The sequence below is a fragment of the Stegostoma tigrinum genome, chromosome 1 (assembly GCF_030684315.1).
Source record: "Stegostoma tigrinum isolate sSteTig4 chromosome 1, sSteTig4.hap1, whole genome shotgun sequence".
NCBI classification, from domain to species: domain Eukaryota; kingdom Metazoa; phylum Chordata; class Chondrichthyes; order Orectolobiformes; family Stegostomatidae; genus Stegostoma; species Stegostoma tigrinum.
Window position 1 is genome coordinate 141756846 of NC_081354.1, and position 23867 is coordinate 141780712.

The 23867-nt window shown below is 40.8% G+C and overlaps 1 protein-coding gene across 1 annotated transcript in view; it reads left to right on the forward strand.

Moving 5' to 3' along the window:
* Positions 1–23867, forward strand: part of nol6 (nucleolar protein 6 (RNA-associated)) — a 140918-nt gene that overhangs the window by 34324 nt on the left and 82727 nt on the right. The window contains exons 4-10 of the mRNA XM_048538913.1: positions 586–765; positions 5452–5620; positions 9961–10095; positions 13949–14112; positions 14665–14785; positions 18565–18623; positions 19289–19390. Coding sequence (XP_048394870.1) covers positions 586–765; positions 5452–5620; positions 9961–10095; positions 13949–14112; positions 14665–14785; positions 18565–18623; positions 19289–19390 — 930 coding nt within the window. The remainder of the gene's footprint in view (positions 1–585; positions 766–5451; positions 5621–9960; positions 10096–13948; positions 14113–14664; positions 14786–18564; positions 18624–19288; positions 19391–23867) is intronic.

A 23867-nucleotide genomic window follows, 5' to 3' on the forward strand; every position in this document is an offset into this window, starting at 1 on the left:
GGAGGCTGCAGACGGGGGGAGGTGATGTGGAGTGAATGTCTCTTGGTAGGATTATTGAATTAGGAGCACAGCTTTAGGACTCTGTTTCACTGTGACTGATTTTGTGCTTTTCCTTCTCATTGGGGAGTGCAGTTCAGAGCCATTTTGGATGATCAGTGCCTTTTGGAGGTTGAGTGGCGGTTTCTAACTCACCTTATAGAATTTGGTTTGGTACTTTTTGGTCCTGTTCGTGTTGTTTTGTGCAAGATGGCCCTTAAATTGGCTGAGAGGATAGCATTATCAAGATTTTCATTACTGGGGAATAGCTAGTAAATTTAAAACCTGCTGAGCTTTTCCGGCCACTTTGTTTTTGTTTCTGATTTACAGCATCCGCGGCTCTTTCAGTTTTTATTTAGTAAATTTAAAAACTTTTGTGGTTATAATTACATTCCCTTAAGAATACTGTATTGGAAGGGTCACACAATATTACCTTCATAATGCTATCTCATAACACCTTTAGAAGTTCATACAGTGTTGTATATTAGATAAAATGGTATTTTGTTACCAATAGATTTATTGTGATACCCTTGTTTTGTCTTCCAACAGATTACGGACCAGTCTTGGATTCCAAAAGGTGTTAAAGTGCCTTTTCTTCAAATACCATACAATATCAAAGGGAAGTTCCGTTTTCTACCTCCCGCTTCTATAAAGGTTATCGGTAGTTATTTACTCGGAACTTGCATCAAGCCGGAGATCAATGTGGATATTGCTGTTACAATGCCAGCAGTAAGTTTTCTCATTGTTGAGGAGTGGTCTGGGCTTCAACTTTGTTTAGTTCAGAAGCTGTAATACTAAAGGTGTCTTTGCATTTTATTTGGTCACTGTAGTACCTACCACCCAACATGAAACTTAACAATTTCCAAAACAAATGCAGTCTGTTTATCTGATGGGGTCAGGGGATGAATTTAATGTGGGTTGAGGGGGACCCAGTATCCTCTACCAACAACTGGTGGTGCTCCTCCCACTGAACTGAACTCTGCTGCCCTTAAGGGATCAAGTTTGTAGGTGACAGAAGGACATTTAATTCCTTCTTTTCCTCCAATAGGACGGATGTCCTAGCCTGGAGAGCTACTGGAGGCTGGGAACTCTCTATTTCTGGTAATATCACATTTGCATGCTGCTTATAATGTACATGGGTCTTCACTGGGGTTTGTCATGGGATTTCTGGTGAAAGACTGCTGGGTAGGGTTGCTGATGAGATAAGTAGAGGAGGACTGACGAAGTTTGCCGATGATACAAAAGTAGCTGGACAGGCAGGTAGTACTGAGGAGGTGGGGAGGCTGCAGAAAGATTTAGACAGTTTAGGAGAGTGGTCCAGGAAATGGCTGATGAAATTCAACGTGAGCAAATGCGAGGTTTGCACTTTGGAAAAAAGAATACAGGCATGGACTATTTTCTAAACGGTGAGAAAATTCATAAAGCAGAAGTACAAAGGGATCTGGGAGTGTTGGTTCAGGATTCTCTAAAAGTTAACTTGCAGGTAGAGTCCGTGATTAAGAAAACAAATGTAACGTTGTCGTTTATCTCAAGAGGGTTGGAATATAAAAGCAGTGATGTGCTTCTGAGACTTTATAAAGCTCCAGTTAGGCGCCATTTAGAATACTGTGTCCAATTTTGGGCCCCACACCTCCAGAAGGACATACTGGCCTTGGAGAGTGTCCACCGGAGATTCACACAGATGATCCCTGGAATGGTAGGTTTAACGTACGATGAACGGCTAAGGATCCTGGGATTGTATTCATTAGAGTTTAGAAGGTTGAGGGGAGATCTAATAGAAACTTAGAAGATAATGTATGGCTTAGAAAGGGTGGACGCTGGGAAGTTGTTTCCGTTAGGCGGGGAGACCTTACCCATGGGCAGAGCCTTAGATTTAGAGGGGGTAAATTTAAAACAGAAATGAGGAGACATTTCTTCAGCCAGAGAGTGGTGGGCTTGTGGAATTCATTGCCATGGAGTGCAGTGGAGGCTGGGACATTAGATGCTTCAAGGCAGAGATCGACAAATTCTTGATCTCACAAGGAATCAAGGGCTACAGGGAGAATGCAGGGAAGTGGAGTTGAAATGCCCATCAGCCATGATTTAAATGGCAGAGTGGACTCGATGGGCCGAATGGCCTTACTTCCACTCCTATGTCTTATGGTCTTATAGGACTAAAGTAGAGCATATGGGGTGTCTCTCAGCAGACATGTCCTCCTGGTCCCAGATCCTTGGTTCAGTGTTTTTAAATGAGGAATCTTCTTCCCCCCTCATTTTCCACTTTTGCTGCTCTAAACCAGGTTGTTAGTTACCCTGATGGCAGGACCTGCAGATACTAGAGAATCTGAGATAACAACGTGTAGAGCTGGATGAAGCAGCATCAGAGGAGCAGGAAAGCCGACATTTTGGGCCCCTCAGATCTCTTTTTCAGACAAACTCTGAAGGAGGGCCTAGGCCTGAATTGCCAGCCTTCCTGCTTCTCTGATGCTGCTTGGCCTGCTGTGTTCATCCAGCTCTACACCTTGTTATCTCTTCTGTTAGTTACCCTGGCTGGGTTTGCTTGTTGTGTTCTCTCCACTTCTGTATCTTACTGACCCCCATCCCACACAGACGCACATGCAGATGTGCACACACCCCTCACTCTGCCCCTACCTGCGTGATAATGTGGCCCCCTCCATAGCACTGAATTCACTTCCAAGGGGACAGAGATTAAATTGCTGTCATAGAATGCATACTCTTCCTGCGAGCAAGCATATTTAGATTTCCTTTGCATAGACATCTGGATTTTTAAAAAATTCCATTTTTGGGACGTGGGTGTGCTGGCTGGCCAGCGTATATTGCCCAAACCCAAGTTGCCCTTGAGAAGATGGTGGTGACCATCCTTCTTGATTTGCTGCATTCCACCTACTGTGGGTTGGCTCACAATACCTTTGGGGAGGGAATTGGATTGTTGAAGGCTGAGGCTTTGGAATCTTTAAAGGTGACTAGGCTTTAACAGTTTCAATGAGCTGTTCTCAATTTTCATGGCTTCATTGTTTTTTTAACAAATGAACCTTGACTGTTTCTGTTGCTGAAGCTACAGGCCCTCAGAGTTGGGTCTGCAGACATCACATGACACAAATTCTAAGTGATCTATGTCATATTGGATGATATCACTGTTCTCATTCAGCTAAGTGATGTGAACTATAGTGAGCTTCAATATTGGAAAAAAGAACAAAATAGTGAAGGGCTGATTGGGGCTGTGAAGGGGATTTGCATTTTAAAGCACAGAATAATAGGCAATAGATCTTTTTCAAGCTAGAGGAGGTTTTGTTGCGAATTTGCCAGGTATCTGTATTGGGGCCCTTGCTCTTCCTGATGAATGAATGAATGTACAGGGGATAATTTCACTGTTCACAGGTAATACAAAATGTGGAAGCATTATAAACTGAGGTCAATCGAGAACTCCCATTTGTTAAGAGTAGCTGATTGAGCTTCATCTGACATCTATGTAGAAAAGGTTGTTTCCCTGGTGTGGGGTGGTGGGGGGGAGGGGGGGGGGGGTGGGAAGAAGGAGTAGTCCAAAACTAGAGAGCATAGGTTTAAGGTGAGAGGGAAAAGATTAAAAGAGATCTGAGGGGCAACTTTCTCATGCAGAGGGTGGTGCACATATGGAATGAGCTACTGGAGGAAGTGGTGGAGCCTAGTACAATTACAACATTTTAAAAGGTATCTGTTTGGGTATATGAATAGGCAGGGTTGAGATGCATATGAGCCAAATGCTGGCAAATGGGACGAGGTTTATTTAGGATATCTGTTCGACATGGATGACTTGGACCAAAGGGTCTGTTGTTGAGCTGCATATCTCTGACACAATGACAGGAGAGATGAAATTTAAAAGGTGACAGAAGCAGAAATAGCTGAGAAAACTGAGCAGGTCTGGCAGCATCTTCAGCGAGAAAGCAAAGTTAACGTTTTGGGGCCAGTGTCCCTTCTTCATAACTGGTCACTGGACCTAAAATGTTCACTCTGCTTTCTCTCCACAGATGTTGCCAGACCTGCTGAGTTTCTCCAGCAATTTCTGTTTCTCTTTTCGTTTTGGATTTCCAGCATCCACATTTCTTTGGTTTTGTTTTAGAAAGGTGACGTTTGGTATATGTGCTTTATTGTTATTTCCTGTGCACATTTGAAACTGATTCATGATGTTCTGTTTTTGCTTCAGTTGTTGATATCAATTTAAAGTCATTCTGATCTCACACTAAGTCAATTGGCTTATTCTAAAATGTTTCTAGAAAAGATGGTAGTCACATTTGCTTTGCATGTTCTAGAAAAATGATCATTTGTTTTATTGAAGTAAGTATCCAATTCTAACTCTTTCAAGATGTATCTTGAGACCTATTTGGCCCTTCATGGTCTAGGTGTAACTGTTATTCCAAAATCCTCTCTTTTTGTTCACAATGCCACCTTCCTAGCTAACATAAGGCCTTGAGTTTTAGCATGTCCGTTAAAAGACAGTCAGAGTCTTAGTGGTTTAGAGAGCGATGTTTTAATTCACTGTTAAACATGCCTCCTGTGGCAAGTGGACTTAGGAGTGTAAAATAGATCATTTTGCCCTTTGAAGTGGGTATTGTAGATCAATTGGTAAAAGAAAACTAGCAGCACAAAGAAAAACAAAGTTGTTGGAAAAGCTCAGCAGCCCTGGCAGCATTTGTGAAGAAAAAAAGTTAACGTTTCGAGTCTGGTGACCCTTTCTCAGAACTCTGAGGGTCACTGGAACCAAAACGTTAACTCTGGGTTTTTTTTCTTCACAGATGTTGCCAGACCTGCTGAGCTTTTCTGGCAACTTTGTTTTTGTTCCTGATTTACAGCGTCTGCAGTTACTTTGAATTTTATTTAGCAGCATAAATGGTTGTGCTATTGGATTAAATTATTCAGCTGACAGAATTGAACCTAATTTCATCATTTTGAGGTATCATCTACTTAAGGTAATGAGATGTACAATTTATTTTTTAAATGGAAGTGAGGGGTTAGAGAGGTAAGATAATTGATTATCAATTGCAAGATAAAACTTAATCAATTTCACTATGCAGTGACAGGACACTGAAACTCAATTTGAGGACTCAAGTTCCAGAATTGCCCTCATTGGTCTGTCACATTTTGTAACTGCTGAGGAAGCTTATTCTGTGCAGTTTTCAGTGAGAATGAAGGTGTAGACTGCTGAGGAGCAATTTGCACTGGATGCTACATGAATGCATCTCTTAGCTTGTTGATGTAAGGAATGAATTTGTTTCAAGGTTGCTATTAAAATCCCACTATTTTCAGTTATGATGGGCACCTTTTGACATGGCATAATGAAATTCAAAAACAGGCATAAGGAATGAAGGAAAGTAGACTGATGTAGTTGGAATCTGAGGAATGGGATAATTTCCAAGATGACCCTGAACTTTCTCATTTCAGGAAATCCTCCAAGCTAAGGACAACCTTAACCAGCGTTACCTCAGGAAGCGTGCACTCTACCTGGCTCACATTGCCTGTCATTTATCCAAGAATGAACTCTTTGGATGTGTAAAATTTGGCTACTTCAATAGCAACCACTTGAAGCCAATTTTGTATCTATCTCCACAAGGTCTGTTGTTTTATAGAAAGGTTGTCATGGAATAGCCGTTATGTTGCATTAAAACGGGAAGATGTAAATGCACAAGTGGCCAGTTAGCACAAATCGCAGCTTGCTTTTAAGATCGTAAAGTAACTACGTCCCATGTAAAATCAATGTGTTCCCATCTGATGGGACCAGAGAACTAAGCCTGGCCTCATTTTACATTGGACACTTATCAGGACAGACTCATGAAGGTTGATGTGATCTCTCCTGAGAACAGTAACACATGGCTGATCTGATTGTCTTTGTCTTTCTGAACAACAAAGTATTCAGACAAGAGTTAATTGCATATATTGCATCAGAATGTTTCAGGTTCACTCGTGAACAAATTTGGAAGTGTAATTATTTTGTAGTGGTGTTGAGCTACGATTATGACCTGATTGTTGTAACATATTTTTGAGAGTTTAACAGGTGCTATTGGTGGTTGTGGGGCAATGGAGAGGAGAGAGGTGTGTAGAAGCAGTCCAAATGTGTGCATGTCACAACATTGGTGGTATTTACTGTAATAATATTAAGTCCTACACCAAAGTTCTTGATGGGTTACAAAGGTCCTTCATTGATATTAATGTACATTTGTAATTATTTAGCCTTTGCTGAACGATGATGTTTTTCTCCAAATCTTTCCCCCCCGCCCCCACTGATGGTGGTGACCTCAATACTTAGGGTATGATTTCACTGGTCCCTGGTATCTCACTTTTCTTTGCTTATAAATGGATATCCCCAGAACATGTAAAGTGCTAAATGCACACTGCCGCCTTTTCTGTTTTAAGTGTATATTTTGTTTTATTTAATTAAACCTATTTTTCTAATCGACCTGTTCAGAGATGTTTATACGCACCTCTGGAGCAGGTGGGATTTGAACCTGGGCTTCCTAGTCCAGAGATAGGATACTACCAGTGTGCCACTAGCGGACCTGAAAACGTCAATTTTATACGTACTAATATAAACTGGTATCAGCTGCATTTCATTGTGGTGAACATCAGAGGTCAGTACTCCCAAAGAATCTGTGTTAGTAATTTGGTCTGAGGCTCCTTGGAATGATATGAACAAATTATACGAAATTGATGACCAAAATCAAAAGCAGCAAATGCTGGAAGCGGGCAATAAATCAGTCACCATCTATGTCAAAAACAGACAAGTTAATGCTTTGGGTGTAAATATCATCAAAACAACAACTGTGACACAATGGAACACTAGTGGCCCTTGAGGGGCAAATTAAGTTTAATATTGTACCTAAACAATAGCATTGGGTACAGTAGAACTCTCCATTACTCCTTGATGAAATGTTAGCCTAGATTGCCACAAATCTCTAGTAAGGTTTGAACCCACAGTGAAACATAAACAGAAAATATGAAGGCCAAGCACCATTTGTTGAGAGAAAAATTGCATTTAAGTTGCAGTTTGATGACCTTTCATTAGAACTTGCTGAGAAATAGTGAAACTTAAACCTGATTCCTCTTTCCAAAAGTGCTCCATGACCTGCCGAGTATTTACCAGCATTGTTTGCATTTTGAATTTCAACATTCCCACTATTTTGCTTTGGCACCCACAATTTTTTTGACTCATGAGGGAAAAGAAGTGACTCACAACAAAGGACTTACGAAATGCAATATAGAGGCTGCAATTAAGGCTTTTGGTCACATCAGAACTAAGTTATGAATTTCTGTGACTAGGCACTTGCCCTGGTGGTTAGACTAATGTTTATTACTTCTCAATTTCATGAGGAGCAAAATAATGAGGTATTCACCTCAAAATGCTTTGTATAACCTAGCTTTGTACAAATTGCTGCATTTGCCTGTAACGTGAGTACATTTTAAAAGTGTTTTCTGGGTACAGAAACAACTTAAACTTGCATTTATATGACACTTTGATGCAGTCAGTTTGTCTCTTAGCACTGTTTGAAAAGCGTAGGAGTGTTTTCCTGATGTCTTGAGCAGAATTTATCCTTCAACCAATCCCACTATAATAGCTCAGTTCTCTGGCTGCTGACTACAACTTGGCGATGATTTCCAGTATTACATGTGTGATTATATTTCAAAAGATCTGTTATTATCTTTGAAGCACTTTGGGATATCCTGAGACTGTGAATGGTGCCCTCAAAAGCATTTTTTTGTTTCCTTTTCAGAATTTCTCTATATTAAATGAAATTTTGGATGAATTTACCACCACATTCTCCTGGAAAGAGAAAGAGAATCTCTGACAGTTTGTGGATTGACCATGCTTATGACTTAGTGTTTAGAGATTGCCTTGTCTCTGTGTCACCGGTGTGATGTATTTTATAACTTTTACAAGGATAGGAAATTCAGAAAAATACATCCCCTTTGCCCCTTTTCTTATCAGTAACTGTATGGAATAGAAACTACCTTCAGGGTAAAATTTCTATTTTTGGAGTAATCAGCATATTATTTACCATTTATGCCCAAAATTACACTAGTTTAGAGAAGAGTTTCTTTCTTCTCCAGTTTCCACACTTTTGCATATCTTCAAATGCCCATTCTGTGCTGAATCAATTCAATAGGGCACTATTTTATCAAGTAATATGAAAAAGAATTGCTTTAAAAATGCTCCATATATTTGTGGTAATTTCGTGTACTGATTGCTTAAAAAAAGAATGCCATTTAATCAAAGTCCTGAGCAATGTAATTCCAAATAACTGAAAATGACTTTTTAAAAAGAAATAAACCACCATTTGCTAATTATTGGTGTACATTAAAGGAGGCAGCGGCAGTGTGTCATCATCTCTTGGTCAAAGCTACATTTGACTAAATGTGGCTTAAAGGAGCCCTGGCAAAACTGGAGTCAAAGGGAATCTGGGTAAATTGGAGTTATACCTGATCCGTAGGAAGATGGTTGTGGTTATTGGCGGTCAGTCATTTCAACTCCACGGCATCTCTGCAGGGGTTCCTCAGGGTTGTGTCCTCGGCCCAGTCATCTTTATTTGTTCCGTTAATGACCTTCCCTCCATTTTAGGATCAGATGTGGGGATAATTGTTGATGAAGGTTCAGCACCATTTGTGTGACTCCCCAGATACTGAAGCAGTCCATGTTTAAATGTGACAAAATGTGGACAATATCCAGCCTTGGGCTGACAAGTGGCAAGTAATATTCGCACCAGGCATGACCAACTCCAATAAGAGAGTATCCAACCACTGCCCTTTGAGTTACCTCCACTGAATTTCCTGATATCAACATCCTTCTGCTACCTTTGACTAGAAACTCAACTGGGCTCACCACATAAACACAGTGACTATATGAGCCAGTCAGAGGCTAGGACATCCAATACAAAGCACCCCACATCCACAAACTTCCACTCCCTCCACCATTGATGCTCATTAACAGCAGTGTATACTGCCTACAAGATGCTTTGCAGAAATCCACCAGATCTTTTCACACAGCACCTTCCAAACCCACAACTGCTTCCATCTAGAAGGACAATGACAGCCAATTCACGGGAAAACCACCACCTGAAAGTTCCCGTTCAAGCCACTTATCCTCCTGCCTTGGAAATGTATTGCTGTTCCTTTACTGTTGGTGGGTCAGAATCCTGGAATTCCCTCCCTAAAAGCTTGCCAACAGCACATGGACTGTGGTGGTTCAAGGCGGCAGCTCACACGGGCAACTACAGTTGGGAAATATGTGCTGGCCTAGCCAGTGACTCCCACAAGTGAATTTTTTAAAAAATGGTGAAATTGGAATTCAATAGAAAGCTAGTCAAATGGTGACCAAATAATAATTATTGTAAAAACTCTTCTGGCTTACTAATGTCTTTTTGTGGAGAAAATGTATCATCCTCACCTGGTTTGGTCTGTATGTTCCTCCAAACCCACAACGATTTGGTTGACTCTTAACTGCCCACTGAGCAATTAGTAATAGGCAATAAATGCTATATCCAATGAATGAACAAAAGAAGTCGTCGATTTCTTAGTAAGTTAAAAGGTTGTGTTTACCGGCTTTTAAAATGATCTTAGTGGTATCGTTGTCTTTTTTAAAATTAGATCTTCCTTTAAGGATCACAAGCAATACTGGAAAATCCCAATGGCACTTAATTCAATTTTGGGGCGTAGCCAGGCTTGATTCTTCCACAGTGTATGTTTTCTCAAACGTACATGAATGATTGTGGAAATTCCAGTTATACTGCATGTAGCTCTTGAGAAAAATGTTTTTTGTGCTGATTTGATTAATTTACATACAACCTAGTGGAAATTCCAGGTGCTGTCCCCTCCCGTTTAAAGGATAAAATGCATCCATTAAGTCACTAATGTGTATTTTCATGACTGGCATTTTTGACACCGTTTATCCTCTGAATCTAGGTAAAGATGAGAAACTGGTAACTGTAAGACTTCATCCTTGTGCTCCTGCATCTTTCTTCAAATTGAGTCGTTTTCATCCAAACAGAAATAACGTTCGTGTTTCATGGTTTTTGGAGAAAGCATCTACTCAGGAAGGTTTGTGCTGTAATGAGTATCTTTTTCCATCCACCAACCCTACTGTCATGTTTACATAATGCTGCAGTTAGCTTTTTACCTCTCAGGTATTGTCTTTTTTAACATTGAAAAGCAAATATGATTGATTGAGTAGGACTTTGCAGAATATTACCGTAGGTGATGACTAACAGAGATAAATAGATAATTTGAATATGATCAAATGATAGTTTTGATTGCTTGAGATTGAGATATTGAGCTACACAATTTTAGTTTTTGGGGGACAAAGGTTGGTCCTCGATTAGAAGTCATGAGGATATTTTGAGGAAGCAGTAAACTTACGAAGCTGTGCATTTGGTCTTTCTAAAGTACCCGATAATAGAAAATAGACAAAAAGCTGTAAGAATGAGAGGGAGATTGCACCTCAGGATCATCATGAGCTGACCTGTAAATCTTTGTGTTTCAGTTTTCTGTTATCCTTAATGCAAGGTGTTTTGAAGAGATTAAGCAATAGAAAAGCAGATTGAAACTATGGGCACATGTGGGCTTTGTGGAGATGAATTTGGCATCAAAGGAAGAAACTAAGTTTATTAAAGTCTGATTAGATAATGAGATACCATAACGCCAAGAATGCCAATGAATGAAAGACTAAGTCAAACCACCAAAGCTCAGTAATGTTAATTGTTGACCAAAGCTCAGATATGTGAACTGATGGAGAAAGCTGAGGCATGTTAGCCACTCACTAGATGGTATTTTAGCTGTTAGCCAGTTTGAATCTCCTGCAGTATTCTTTCTGCTAAACATCTCAAATGTTGATTCCTTATATGTGGTGTTTCCTAGTAAAGTTAATAATAAATTGTGTTCAAATAAATGAACGAAAAGCATTCAGTATTTTGAACCTGCTTTGCCATTTCATAAGATCGTGGCTGATCTGGTTCTAACCTCAAATCCACAATCCTGCTCACCCCAAGAGCATTTCACCCCTAGCTTAGCAAGAACCCATTCACCTCTGCTTCATCTTTGTTTTAAATGGATGGTTCCTTATTTTTAACTTCTGTTCCAAGATTTTCTCATGAGGAAACGCCTTTTCAACATTTTCCCTGTTAAGACCTCTTGGTATTTTATAAGTTTCAATCGAGTTGCCTCTTTCTACCCTAAAATTTGGCAGATGCAAACCCAGTCTGTCCACTATTTGCCTTTTAGAGAACCCTCTCATTCCAGGTATTAGATTAGTAAACCGTCTCTAAACTGCTTCCAATGCATTTATACTCTTTCTTAAACATTAAAGATTTCTGAACAATCCAGATTTCTCTTTCTAAAATGCACTTCAGGGCAGTACAGAGGTGTTACTCATGTGAGAAATGCCACCTTTGAGATGAGATGTTATTTGGGGCCCAGTTTCAGTTCAGATAGATGCACCTTAGAGACCAAATGCAGTTTATTTTCCTGGTTTCCTGACCAGCATTAATGGAAATATTGGAAACCCATCAAAAGCATCAGTACAAATTAATTGATCATCTATTTCATTTGCTATTGGTGAGGTTTTCCTGTGTCCAAATTCAGTATGAAATTTGTCTACAAACTAACACTGTATGATTTCAAATGTATTTGGTTATGACATTTTTTGAATCAGGCTGAGGTGCCTGATAGGATGTCAGGTATTTTGTGTAATGGAAATGAGGCAGGGATTGGTCTCTGATTTGACTCCTATTCATAGCAGGGGAGAATTAGTTGTACTTTGTTTTCAGTGTTCTGCTACGTGGCGGGGAAGTTGCAGGAAGAGTCCCTAGGAAGGAGTCTTGCAGAAGCTGTGCTTGTGTAGAATCGAAGGACAGATGGTCATGTTGCTCAGCATCTTATTTCATGCTCAGAGATGTGTGGGCTGTTGCTCCTCAATGATTTAGAGATGCTGTTCATCCAAGGTGTTTCCCCAATGTTTGTGCACTGTCTTCCTCTGTGTTATGTCAGTTATTTTCATGGTCTATGGAATTACCAATCTACTACTAGTTTATGCTTTCTTCCCATCATGGATTAACCTGTAGGATCAGAAAGCAACTGTTATTCCTCTGGCTACGTTAAGGGAAAAAATTTTAATGCATTCCGTGTTCTTGTCTTGCCTCTGCTGTTTTAGACAGGTCGTCACTCTGATAACTTCTGGAAAAAAAATGCTAAATGATTGAAATATTTATAAAGCTTGGCATTGTTCATTTAATGACCTTTATCCTTATTTAATCTGTCTGATTACCTCAGATCTTTTCTATTTCCACAGCAGACTGCAACGTTTAGTTGCCGGTAATTGCAGTGGGGCTGTCATGTCATTCTAGTGGAACCCCAATTTACTCCATTATTCTCATAATGTGAATCAGCAGTAGTACCTGATGGTCCAATTTAATTTGAATTTTGGCACCAATTTACTATGTAATATATAATATTCTATTGACCCTCAAAGGTGACTCAGCTCTGAACCAGGCTTTCTTTGCCAGACTTGATTCCATGCAGTATGCTATTTGCTAATGAGCTATTTGTTCGTAGAAGTTTCAATGGCAACAAAAATAAATTAGTTGTTTTCATTCCTGAAAGAGAAAAGCCACATTAGTTTGTCAAAGTTTTAAGATGAAAGGTAAATATGATGCATTTGAATCTTTGGGTTGTATTTTCCAAGCCCCTTAGTTGGTGGGTGGATCTGGTAAGGGGGTGTCAACTCAAAACAAAAAGTGCTGGGACTACCTCCCAGTGCATTTCTGTCTTTTTTTTAAGAATAGATTAGATTCTCTACAGTGTGAAAACAGGCCCCTTGGCCCAACAAGTCCACACCACCCCTTGAAGCATCCTTCCCAGACCCATCCCCCTATAACCCACACACCCCTGAACACTATGGGCAATTTAGCATGGCCGATCCACCTCGCCTGCACATCTTTGGACTGTGGGAGGAAACTGGAGCACCCGGAGGAAACCCACGCAGACACAGGGAGAGTGTGCAAACTCTGCACAGACAGTCACCCGAGGCTGGAATTGAATCCGAGTCCCTGGTGCTGTGAGGCAGCAGTGCTAACCACTGAGCCACCGTGCCGTTTCTTGTGATTTTTCCCAAACACGTCCTCTCTGGATGACAGCAACTTACTTGGCATCATTGGGAGCCAATTAAGGTCATTGAAAAAAATTTTCTTACTGGAACTAGGACCTCCATGATACTCATAACCTGTCTGCTCCAGTAGGATGAGTGCACTGTGAGAGATACCAGCAGCTTAGGATTTACATTTTGTAATACATTTATTTCGATGTATTATAGCCTCCCATTGCAGCAATCTCTCATGAAGATTACTGCCACCGAATGTGCTCAGGCAAAAGAATATCTTATGGTGCCAAAAGGCTAATTTACCTTTTGTTCTAAATAAAAACCAAAAGAACTGCAGATGCTGTAAATCAGTAACAAAAACAAAGTTGTTGGAAAAGCTCAGCAGGTGTGGCAGCATCTGTGGAGGATGAAACAGAGTTAACGTTTCAGCTCCAGCGTTCTGAGGAAGGGTCACTGGATCCGAAATGTTAATTCTCTTTTCTTCTTCACAGATGCTGCCAGACCTGCTGAGCTTTTCCAGCAACTTTGTTTTTGTTGCCTTTTGTTCTGTTGCTCTGCTTTATGTTCCCTGTCTGTAGCTGCAGTCCCATTACAGCCACAGTGATGGCTTCTGACAACCCACACATTTTTGGCTTCCGAATGGCCCTGCTGCAGTCTGGCTCATTTTTTTGTTTCTTTCTACTTTTTGTATTTCTCTAGCCTGGATAGTATTACATGCTCGGCACTGCCTTCACAAAAACAGACAAGAGCCAGTGCATCTTTTGGCTCAAGTGAGGTTATAGAGATTATTTGTATTTTCAGGAAATGATGAGCCTGCTACGCCTCACTATAATAATAGCATTCTCATTGATCTGGTGATGGAGCAGCATCTTCATTTTCTCTTTAATGCTGCTGCTGAATTCCCTGGAATGAAAGATGGAATTGGAATTCTGAAAGTATGGCTTAAACAGAGGGCGTTGAACAAGGTACGTGTCTGCACTTCAGTGGTTTTACACAAACCTTTTAGCTTTTGTGCTCCTGAGATGCTGCTCGGCCTGCTGTGTTCATCCAGCTCCACACTTTGTTATCTTGGATTCTCCAGCATCTGCAGTTCCCATTATCTCTAAACTTTTCACTGTTCTGTGTTGAATTTTAGTATTGTCATCATAGGTTTGGTGTTGTAATAAAACATTTATTGGTTGGTAGTAAGGCTTTTGCTTCTTCAAGACCTGTCTCCTGTATGTTCATGATTGTATGTTAGTTCAGAACTATGTTTAATAAAATCTAAGCTAAATTATCTGCAATTTCAATATAACATTGTCATTAATAATACGTTGATTTGAGCCTTCATTTTGAAAATCTAGGCAATATGCTGGTCACTGTAAGCTGCATTTTATTAAGACTTTGACATCTGTAGCCTTTTGAGTTCAATTTTATACCATTAAGCATTTATTTTATCATTAATAAGTGATAGCTCTACGTTTAATTCAGTTAAAAATTAGTTCAAAAGTGTACCAGCCTTTTTCCTTTTCCATTAGGGTTATGGTTGCTTTGGTGGATTTACTGCTTCGATGTTGGTGGCGTATTTGCTTTCTAAGCATAGACTGAACAAAATGATGAGTGGATACCAGGTGCTGCGTAACGTTCTTCAGTTCTTGGGTAAGTTGTTCTCTAATTTCTCCAGTTAAAGTCTCCACTTAACAGATAACAACAAATTTATTTGATTTTTTGGACTTAGACCAGCATTGTGGTTCCTATTATGTCTTGATTTCTCAGTAAGAACAACCTGAGCAGTTCTTTGCTCCTAGTTTGGAAGCCAGTATGACCTTGAAGAATGGAAGCTCCCACTTCGACAACATTTCATTCTGACTAGATTCTCCCTTATCCTTGAATAATAAACAAGTGTGCAAGTTCATAGAATTATTACAGCATGGAAGGAGGCAGCTCAGTCCCATCATATCTGTACCATTTCTCTGAGAAATTCATCTGGTGCCATTCTAGGGCCTTCTCCCCTTAACCCTGTGCATTCTTCTTTTTAAATAACAGTCTACTTCCCTATTGAATCCGTCTGCACCACATTGTCAGGCTATGTCATGTCATTGTAGCTTGTTGTACCAATAACTTTAAGTCCCTACCCTCTTGTTTTTAATTCTTTCATGAATGGGAACTGCTTCCCCCTATCCATGGCATCAAGATACCTCACAATTTTGAATGCCTCCATAAAGTCTTATCTCAGTAGTTGTCTCGAAGGAAAACAGTTTTGAACTCGCCAACCTATTCTCACAACTGAATCATTCTCATGAATATTTTCTGTGCTGTCTTTCCCCAGTGTCTTCATATTTTTTTTTAAAGCACAGTATCTAAAACTGGAGGCTAAAACGAAATGTCTGAAATAAGTTCAGCATAACCTGTTGGCTGCAAGTACAGAAAATGCTGGAGAAGCTCAGTCTGGCAGCATTTGTGGAGAGGAAAATAGTTAACTTTTTAAGTCCAGTATAACTGTTCTTATGAAAATTTCTCCATTTCTTCCGAAGAATTGTACTGAATTTGAAAATTTAACACTCTTTACTCTCTGCAGAAGTTACCAAACTTGCTCAGTTTCTCCAACATTTTCTGCATTTTGTTTCAGATTTCCAGCATTTTGTTTTTATAACCTCCTTGCTGTTTTATTCTGTGCCCCCATTAATAAAGCCCAGAAATTGTAAGTTATTTATTAATTGCTCTCACAACCTGTCCTTCAATAACTTATGTCCATTTATACCCAAATCTCTCTCTTCCTGCACCCTTTTAGAGTTGTACCCTTTGTATTGTCACCCTATGTTTTTACCATCAAAATTCATCTGTGTTTCTGTGTTGGACTTCATTTGCCACTTGTCCACCCATTTTTCATCTATTTGCTTGTGTTCTTTTAAAGTTCTGCTTTGTCCTCCCCACAGTTTATAATACTTTGTTATTTCATATTGTGTACGTTTTGATACTCTATCCTGCATAGGAAGAGTAAGATTCCCAGCACTGACTCCTGAGAGATCAACTACTAGTCTTCCTCAAATCTGAATAGTCCATTAGCTGATACTCTGTTTCCTGTCATTCAATTGTGTACACATTCCCTACTTGTCCCTTTTGTTCCAAGAGCAGATACTTTGCTCATGGTGTATCAGAGATAATGGGAACTGCAGATGCTGGACAATTCCAAGATAATAAAATGTGAGGCTGGATGAACACAGCAGGCCAAGCAGCATCTCAGGAGCACAAAAGCTGACGTTTCGGGCCTAGACCCTTCATCTCTGATGTCAGCTTTTGTGCTCCTGAGATGCTGCTTGGCCTGCTGTGTTCATCCAGCCTCTCATTTTATTACTTTGCTCATGGTATGTTGGTATGGCATTTTATTGAATCCCGTTGGAAATACGCATACACCACATTACCTGCCTCATCTTCAAAAACCATTCTGTTATATCTCAAAAAATAAACCCTGTGTAGACTATTTTCCTTTGGTTAAAGAAAGCCATATGGATTTGCCAATGTGCTTAATGAGCTATTAAATTTTGTACAGGATTGTTGTTTGTAGAAATTTACCCGCCACTGAAATTAAACTGACTAGCCTGTGGTTGCTGTGTTTCTCTTTGCACATTTCTAATGTTTCCAATTCCCCACTATGTAACTTAATAGAATTGTTATGGTAGCCCATAATGTCTGCACCCACTCTCCGTGGTTGCAATTTAATGTGTGCCATTTCACTGTCTGGCACTTGCATATTCATTCTTTCTTTCAGAAAATCCGAATCTCTCCTGTCAACTTAGTGTGTAAAACTTTTTTTTCTTTGCATCATCATTGCTTCTTTTGTCACTTCCCTTGTATTTGTGTCATTTTCTTTTCAGTCATGCCACCAATGGGATCGGTTTCTCTCTATTTACTCCATTCAGACCCCTCGTAATTTTTAAAGCCTCTATCAAACCTTTTCTCTCCAAGGAAAACAGTCCCAACTTTTTCAAGAGATAGCAAGAACTGCAGATGCTAGATCCCCAACTTCTCCAATCTATTTATATTCCTGGTCTCTGGAACCTTTCTCATGAATTTTTTAAACTCTAATGCTTTCACATCATTCCTAAAACATGGCACCAGATTTGGATTCAGGTAGAACCAGCATTCTACATAAGTATAACACAGTTTCCTTCCCTGCCCCCTTAAGTGATATGACTTCAGTAAACATGAAACAAAGCATAAATATCTTAAATTTAATTCATTCTTTGCCACTTCCTTCTCAGCCCTCTGTTTTCTTGCATGTTGCTGGTGCCTCGTGTTATGTGCCTTGGTTGAAATAACTTTCAGAAGTCACACAATGCCAGGTTACAGTCGAACAGGTTTATTTGAAATCACAAGCTCTTGGAGCACTGCTCCTTTGTCGTCATCACCTGATGAAGGAGCGCCACTCCGAAAGCTTGTGATTTCAAATAAACCTGTTCGACTATAACCTGGTGTCAAGTGACTCCTGACTTTGTCCACCCAGCCCAACACCAGCATCTCCACGTCAGAAATAACTCTCAGGAGTGTGGCATAAAAAAGATAAGATTTTATGTGTAAACCTCAAAAAGCAGCACTTTTGCCTTTTGATTGATGGTGGGCCAAAGAAAGTCCCTTTGGGCCTTGCACAAGTTATGATATTTTCAAAGAGCAACATGAAGATGAGGAAGTGGTGGGGCAAAATGATACGTTCTCAATGTGGATGATTAAATCTGAAAAAGAAAAATTCACACCACAGTAGGATGAGGCTCGCCATGCATGCTATCTAATCTTCTGAGTGATTCCAGAACTTCTTGCACACATTTGAGTCTTCCAACCTTTTTATTTTTGAACGATGACCATTTGTGAGGGGTCCTAACAGAAACTTTACACTAATGTGAGTTAACGTGTTGAGGTAAAAAAGAACATTGGTAAGGAAAATAACTACACAAACTCATTTCTAAAGTTGTTTCTGCCTCTCTCCTATCAATGTCAGAGCACACCTACAAATTAAGGGTGGTAGATGTTTGTAACTTTCTTCCACAAATGGCAGTCCATTTAGGATGAGTTGCTAATTTTACAGCTGGATAGATACATTTTTTAGGTGATAGGTATTAGGAGATATGGAATAAAGGTCATATATATGGAACAAAAACAAATTTCTGGAAAATCTCAGCAGATCTGACAGCATCTGTGGAGAGAAATCAGAGTTAATGTTTTGGATCCAGTGACCCTTGTATGTGGGGTTAGGCCACAGATTGATAATGATCTCATTGAATGGTGGAGAGGCTCAGTAGCCTGCTCCTGTTCCTATGTTGTGGAGATGAACTTTTCGATTACCTGGCTAAGCAAAAGCTGCTATTTATGTTCCCTTATAGAATGCATATTATCTGTAGTTTGATGTGTGATCTTTAATTTCTCTGGTTTTTAATTTTGTTCAGCTGTAACAGACCTCACTCAAAATGGCATCAGTCTTTCTCGGGATACTGACAACTCAGCGGTAAGATGATCTTTAATTGTTTCTTTTTATGCTTTGCCAGTGCTCTTTAAAATGTTAGATATATAATAATGAAATAGTACAAGCTGTTTTCCACAACTTGATTAATCCTTTAAGTTGGAAAAGGGATCTTTATTAAGTATTTGTCATTGTGCTGACAGCAGATCGTTCAGTTTTTGTGCTTTGAATCACAAAATCGTGTGGCATTTTGAAGCTTCTTCAATCTTGGGAAGCTGATAACTTGTACTATGTATAATGTACCGTAGAGGGACGCAATGGCTCAGTGGTTAGCACTGCTGCCTCACAACAGCAAGACCAGGTTCGATTGCACCCTCAGTTGACAGTCTCTATAGCGTTTGCACGTTCTCCCTGTGTCTGCATGAGTTTCTGCCAAGTACTCTGGTTTCCTCACCCAGTCCAAAGAATAGCCGTGGGGATTGCAGGGTTACAGGGATAGTGTAGGGGGTGGATCTGGGTGGGATGGTTTTTGGAGGGTCATTGTGAACTTGATGGGCCAAATGGCCTGCTTCCTCACTGTGTAGGGATTTTATGACGCTACTGAGTCACTGGGAAATGTGGTTGCCTGAGGTTGAGGCCAGTGGTGCAGAAGTCCCAATTGTAAATATTTTAATTAAGATTTAATTTATTGTAATCTTTTGTCCTCACAGCCGTCTCTTGGAGAATTTCACCAGGCCTTTGAAGTTGTCTTTGTGGACCCCTCAGGATTCGTAAATCTATGTGCTGAGATGACTGCAAGCAAATTTAAGCAGGTAAAGCAGAGTGCCCAGCGGGGAGTTCTTTTTCCATTTGTATGATAGATTTGATTTTGAAATTTCTGCTTTGAAAATGCTCATGAAGTCAACTGTGCCATAATACTTGGGGCAGGTGAGTGTGTTGGATTTGGTATTTGCTCATAGTTATATTACATTGCTTTTTTTCTCTGTACATTACTTCCCACCTGCAAATTTGCTGTTTACAACTCCAGAGGATGCTTACTCATTTTAGGGCAAGGGCAAAGTATCCCAGAAGATTAACCATCAGGAGCATTTGAAGTCTCTTTGACTAGATAGAGGATGGGAACTGGACTTCAGCTGTGTCCACATCTTACTAACGCCTTCCCGTGTGCTCAGTGAGAATAATTGACAAATGAATAGGAATAGGAATCAAGTGGCGATGTATTGCCACAATTGCACAGTGCGTTGATGGGTCCGCACCTAGAGTACTGTGTGCAATTTTTGGCCACTTTACTTAATATGGAGTTTAGAAGAATGAGAGGTGATCTTATTTAAACATTCAGGGTGGCTTGACTGATCTCCATTGTTTTTGGGGGAGTGGGTTGGGAGCTGGTGGGGAAATTTTAAAAATATAGTGCCTTCCATTTAAGAAGGCTTTTAATGGAATTCCTTACCCTGCAGACCAATTTGGGCTGAGTTATTGAATATAGTTGAGGTTGAATGTACAGGTCTATAGGTGATTTAAGGGTTATGAGAGGCAGGCAGCAGAGAGATTTGGGCCGCAATGTGATTTTAATGAATGGCATTGTAGGTTCCAGGAGCCAAATTGTCTATTTCTTCTTATGTTAGAAATAAGACTCCTATTTCTTACATTTCTAAGCGGCACTTGTATCCAGTGGCATTGTGGTGTGATCAACTAATTAATCGTAGATCATCAGTTCTCACACCATTATTTGAAAACTTGGCACAGGACAGTCTATTTTTTCATCTAAATCATTGACAATTATGTTGGAAAGCTGAAGCTCCAGTACAGATGTATGGGAAACGCAATTTGTCACATACCTTTGGCCCTACTCTATCCAATTCTCCTCCAAATAATAACCAACCTTGCAACTTAGGTTGGCATTAAGCACAGGAATTCTGTCCCTACACCTTTCTCCATCTTTAGTTGTCTTTCTCCTTCTTGAATATACTCCTTAAAGTCTATCTCTTTGACCAAGCATTTGGTCATCTGACTTATGCATTTGCTGTGAGCAGAAATGACCACGTTTTGTTTTTGTATCGCTGCTGTAAAATGCATTGGGATATTTTATAATGTTGAATGTGCAATGTAAATGTAAGATGTCATGCTTGGGCACTTGGAATTGCCAACCTCGAGTTGACAGTCTGTCCCCTTGAATGAGGAGAGTGCCTTTGCTTAGCTAACATCTGATTAAAAGGATAAAAAGACAAATATTTCATAGAGAATCAGAGCCAATTTTTGTTCTCTTTGTGGAAAAGACCATGTGCAGACACATGATTTCCCTTCGATTTGTGAGATAGATTACATGTATGCCCTTGTCAAACTGAATTTTAGGGCTACAATCCAGCTGATGTTTAACTTCACAATCTGTTCAAGAAACTAGCTCGCACAAAGGAAGCAAGTGTCATTTGTGCTATCATGTTATCAAAACTAACAGGTATTATATATATGTTTTAACAAATGGTGAACTTGAGCAAAAACTTTGGCTTAGAACCTCTGGTGTTATTTTATCTCTTTCTGAAGTAAGCTGCTTCTAAAAATATAATTTAAAACTGTAATGATGTGAAGTCAATTCCCAAAATACTGACTTTATCTAAAAACTTAAAGAAATGAGGATGCTGTAAATCAAGAGCAAAAACAGAAGTTGCTGGCCAAGCTCAGCAGGTCTGGCAGCCACTATGAAGAAAAGTCAGCGATAATGTTTCTGGTCTGGTGACCCTTCCTCAGAGCGTTCTGAGGAAGGGCCAACAGACCTGAAGCGTTAAACTCTGATTTTTCTTTACAGATGCTGCCAGACTTGCTAAGCTTTTCCAGCAACTACTGATGTTATCTAGTTAGATTTATGGTTTATGGTTTGACCTTTTTGTTTTCAGTTGTCTTTTGATAATGCATATCAACATCTGAAAGATAGTAAGAACTGCCAATGCTGATTGATGTTTCGGGTCCTAATCCAAAACGTCAGCTTTCCTGCCCCTCTGATGCTGCCTGGCCTGCTTTGTTCCTCCAGCTGCACACTGTGTTATCTCAACATCTGAGAGATTATCTCTAATTTGGGAACTCTGTTTTCCAAGCTTGTCAAGCAACAGCTTGACATAATCATGTTCAAACTCATGAAATAGTACCTTACAGACAATATCGCAGTCACCACCATCACAATCCCTTGGTTTGACCTGTCTCTTCAAAAAGGAAGATCCATAACAGATGTCCACACCATTGTATACAATCAGGAAGAACGTGCTTTGAGAGTCTTCAACATTTTTTTGGAGCCAGTAAAGTCTCATGAGCAGTAGGTTAAACACAGAGAAGGAAACTTTCTGCTCATTCTTCAACAGCAGCAGAATTGCATTTGATCACAATTTTTCATATAACAGCCTGGTATATCTCCCACCCTACCATTATCATCAGGCCAGGGAATCAATGTTGGTTCAGTGAAGAGTGCAGGAGGGCAAGTCAACATCAAGCATAACCTAAAATGAAGTGTCAGTCTGGAGTGGCTACAAAGAAGGACTACTTGCATGCCAAACTGTAAAAGCAGCAAATAATTGCTAGAGCTAAGCAATTCCATGGATCAGATACATCTAGTCATGAATAGTGATGGATAATTAAATAACTGACAGGATGAGAAGGCTCCACAATAATCTCCACTCTTAGTGACGGAGAAGCCCAGCATGTCAGTGTAAAAGACATGTTTGAAACATTTGCGTCCTGCTTCAGCCAGGAGTGGTCAGTGGATGATCTGTTGTCTCCTCCTCCAGAGTTCAGGGATGCCCCTGCATCACAGATGGCCGGTATTCAACCAGTTCAGCCACTCCACGAGGTATCAAGAAATGGCTGCAGGCAATGGATACTCCAAAGTCCTTGACAATATTCTGGCGGTAGTACTGAAGTTTTGTGCTGCAAACAAACCAAGTTGTTCAAGTATAGCTGCAACACTGGAACCCACAGTGGGGAAAATTAACCAGGTCTGCCCTGTTCATAAAAAGTAGGATAATTTGAACCTGGCCATTTACGTCATCGGCGCAATCTCAATTATCAATAAAGTGATAGCAGGGGTCATTGACACTACTATGAAATGGGTCTCTCAAAAGCAATAACTTGCACACTGATAATGGGAACTGCAGATGCTGGAGAATCCAAGATAACAAAGTGTGAAGCTGGATGAACACAGCAGACCAAGCAGCATCTCAGGAGCACAAAAGCTGATGTTTCGGGCCTAGACCCTTCTTCAGAGAGTGGGATGGGGAGAGGGTGAGGCGGACCGAAGATGGAGAGAAAAGAAGGTAGGTGGAGAGGAGAGTTTAGGTGGGGAGGTAGGAGGGGATAGGTCAGTCCAGGGAACTTGAGGTTGGGGTGGAAGGTGTTGGTGAAGCGGATGAACTGTTCGAGCTCCTCTGGGGAGCAAGAGGCGGTGCCGATACAGTCATCAATGTAACGGAGGAAGAGGTGGGGGCTTGGGGCCTGTGTAGGTGCAGAAGAGGGACTGTTCCACGTAACCTACAAAGAGGCAGGCATAGCTTGGGCCCATGCAGGTACCCATGGCCACCCTGTTTGCTCCCCAGAGGAGCTCCAACAGTTCATCCACTTCATCAACACCTCCCACCCCAACCTCAAGTTCACCTGGGCCATCTCCAACACATCACTCACCTTCCTGGACTTCAGTCTCCATCTCAAGTAACCAGCTAGAAACTGATGTCTATTTCAAGCCCACCGACTCCCACAGCTACCTAGAATACATCTCCTCCCACCAACCCTCCTGCAAAAATTCCATCCCCTATTCCCAATTCCTCTGCCTCCGCCGCATCTGCTCCCAGGATGAGGCATTCCACTCCCGCACATCCCAGATGTCCAAGTTCTTCAAGGACCACAACTTGCCCCCGCATTGGTCGAGAACGCCCTTGACTGCGTCTCCCGCATTTCCCGCAACACATCCCTCACACCCCGCCCCTGCCACAACCGCCCCAAGACTACCCCCCTCATTCTCACACACCACCCCACCAACCTCCGGATACAACGCATCATCCTCCGACACTTCTACCATCTACAATCCGACCCCACTACCCAAGACATTTTTCCATTCCCACCCTTGTATGCTTTCCGGAGAGACCACTCTCTCCGTGACTCCCTTGTTCGCTCCACACTCCCCTCCAACCCCACCACACCTGGCACCTTCCCCTGCAACCGCAGGAAATGCTACACTTGCCCCCACACCACCTCCCTCACCCCCATCCCAGGCCCCTAGATGACTTTCCACATTAAGCAGATGTTCACCTG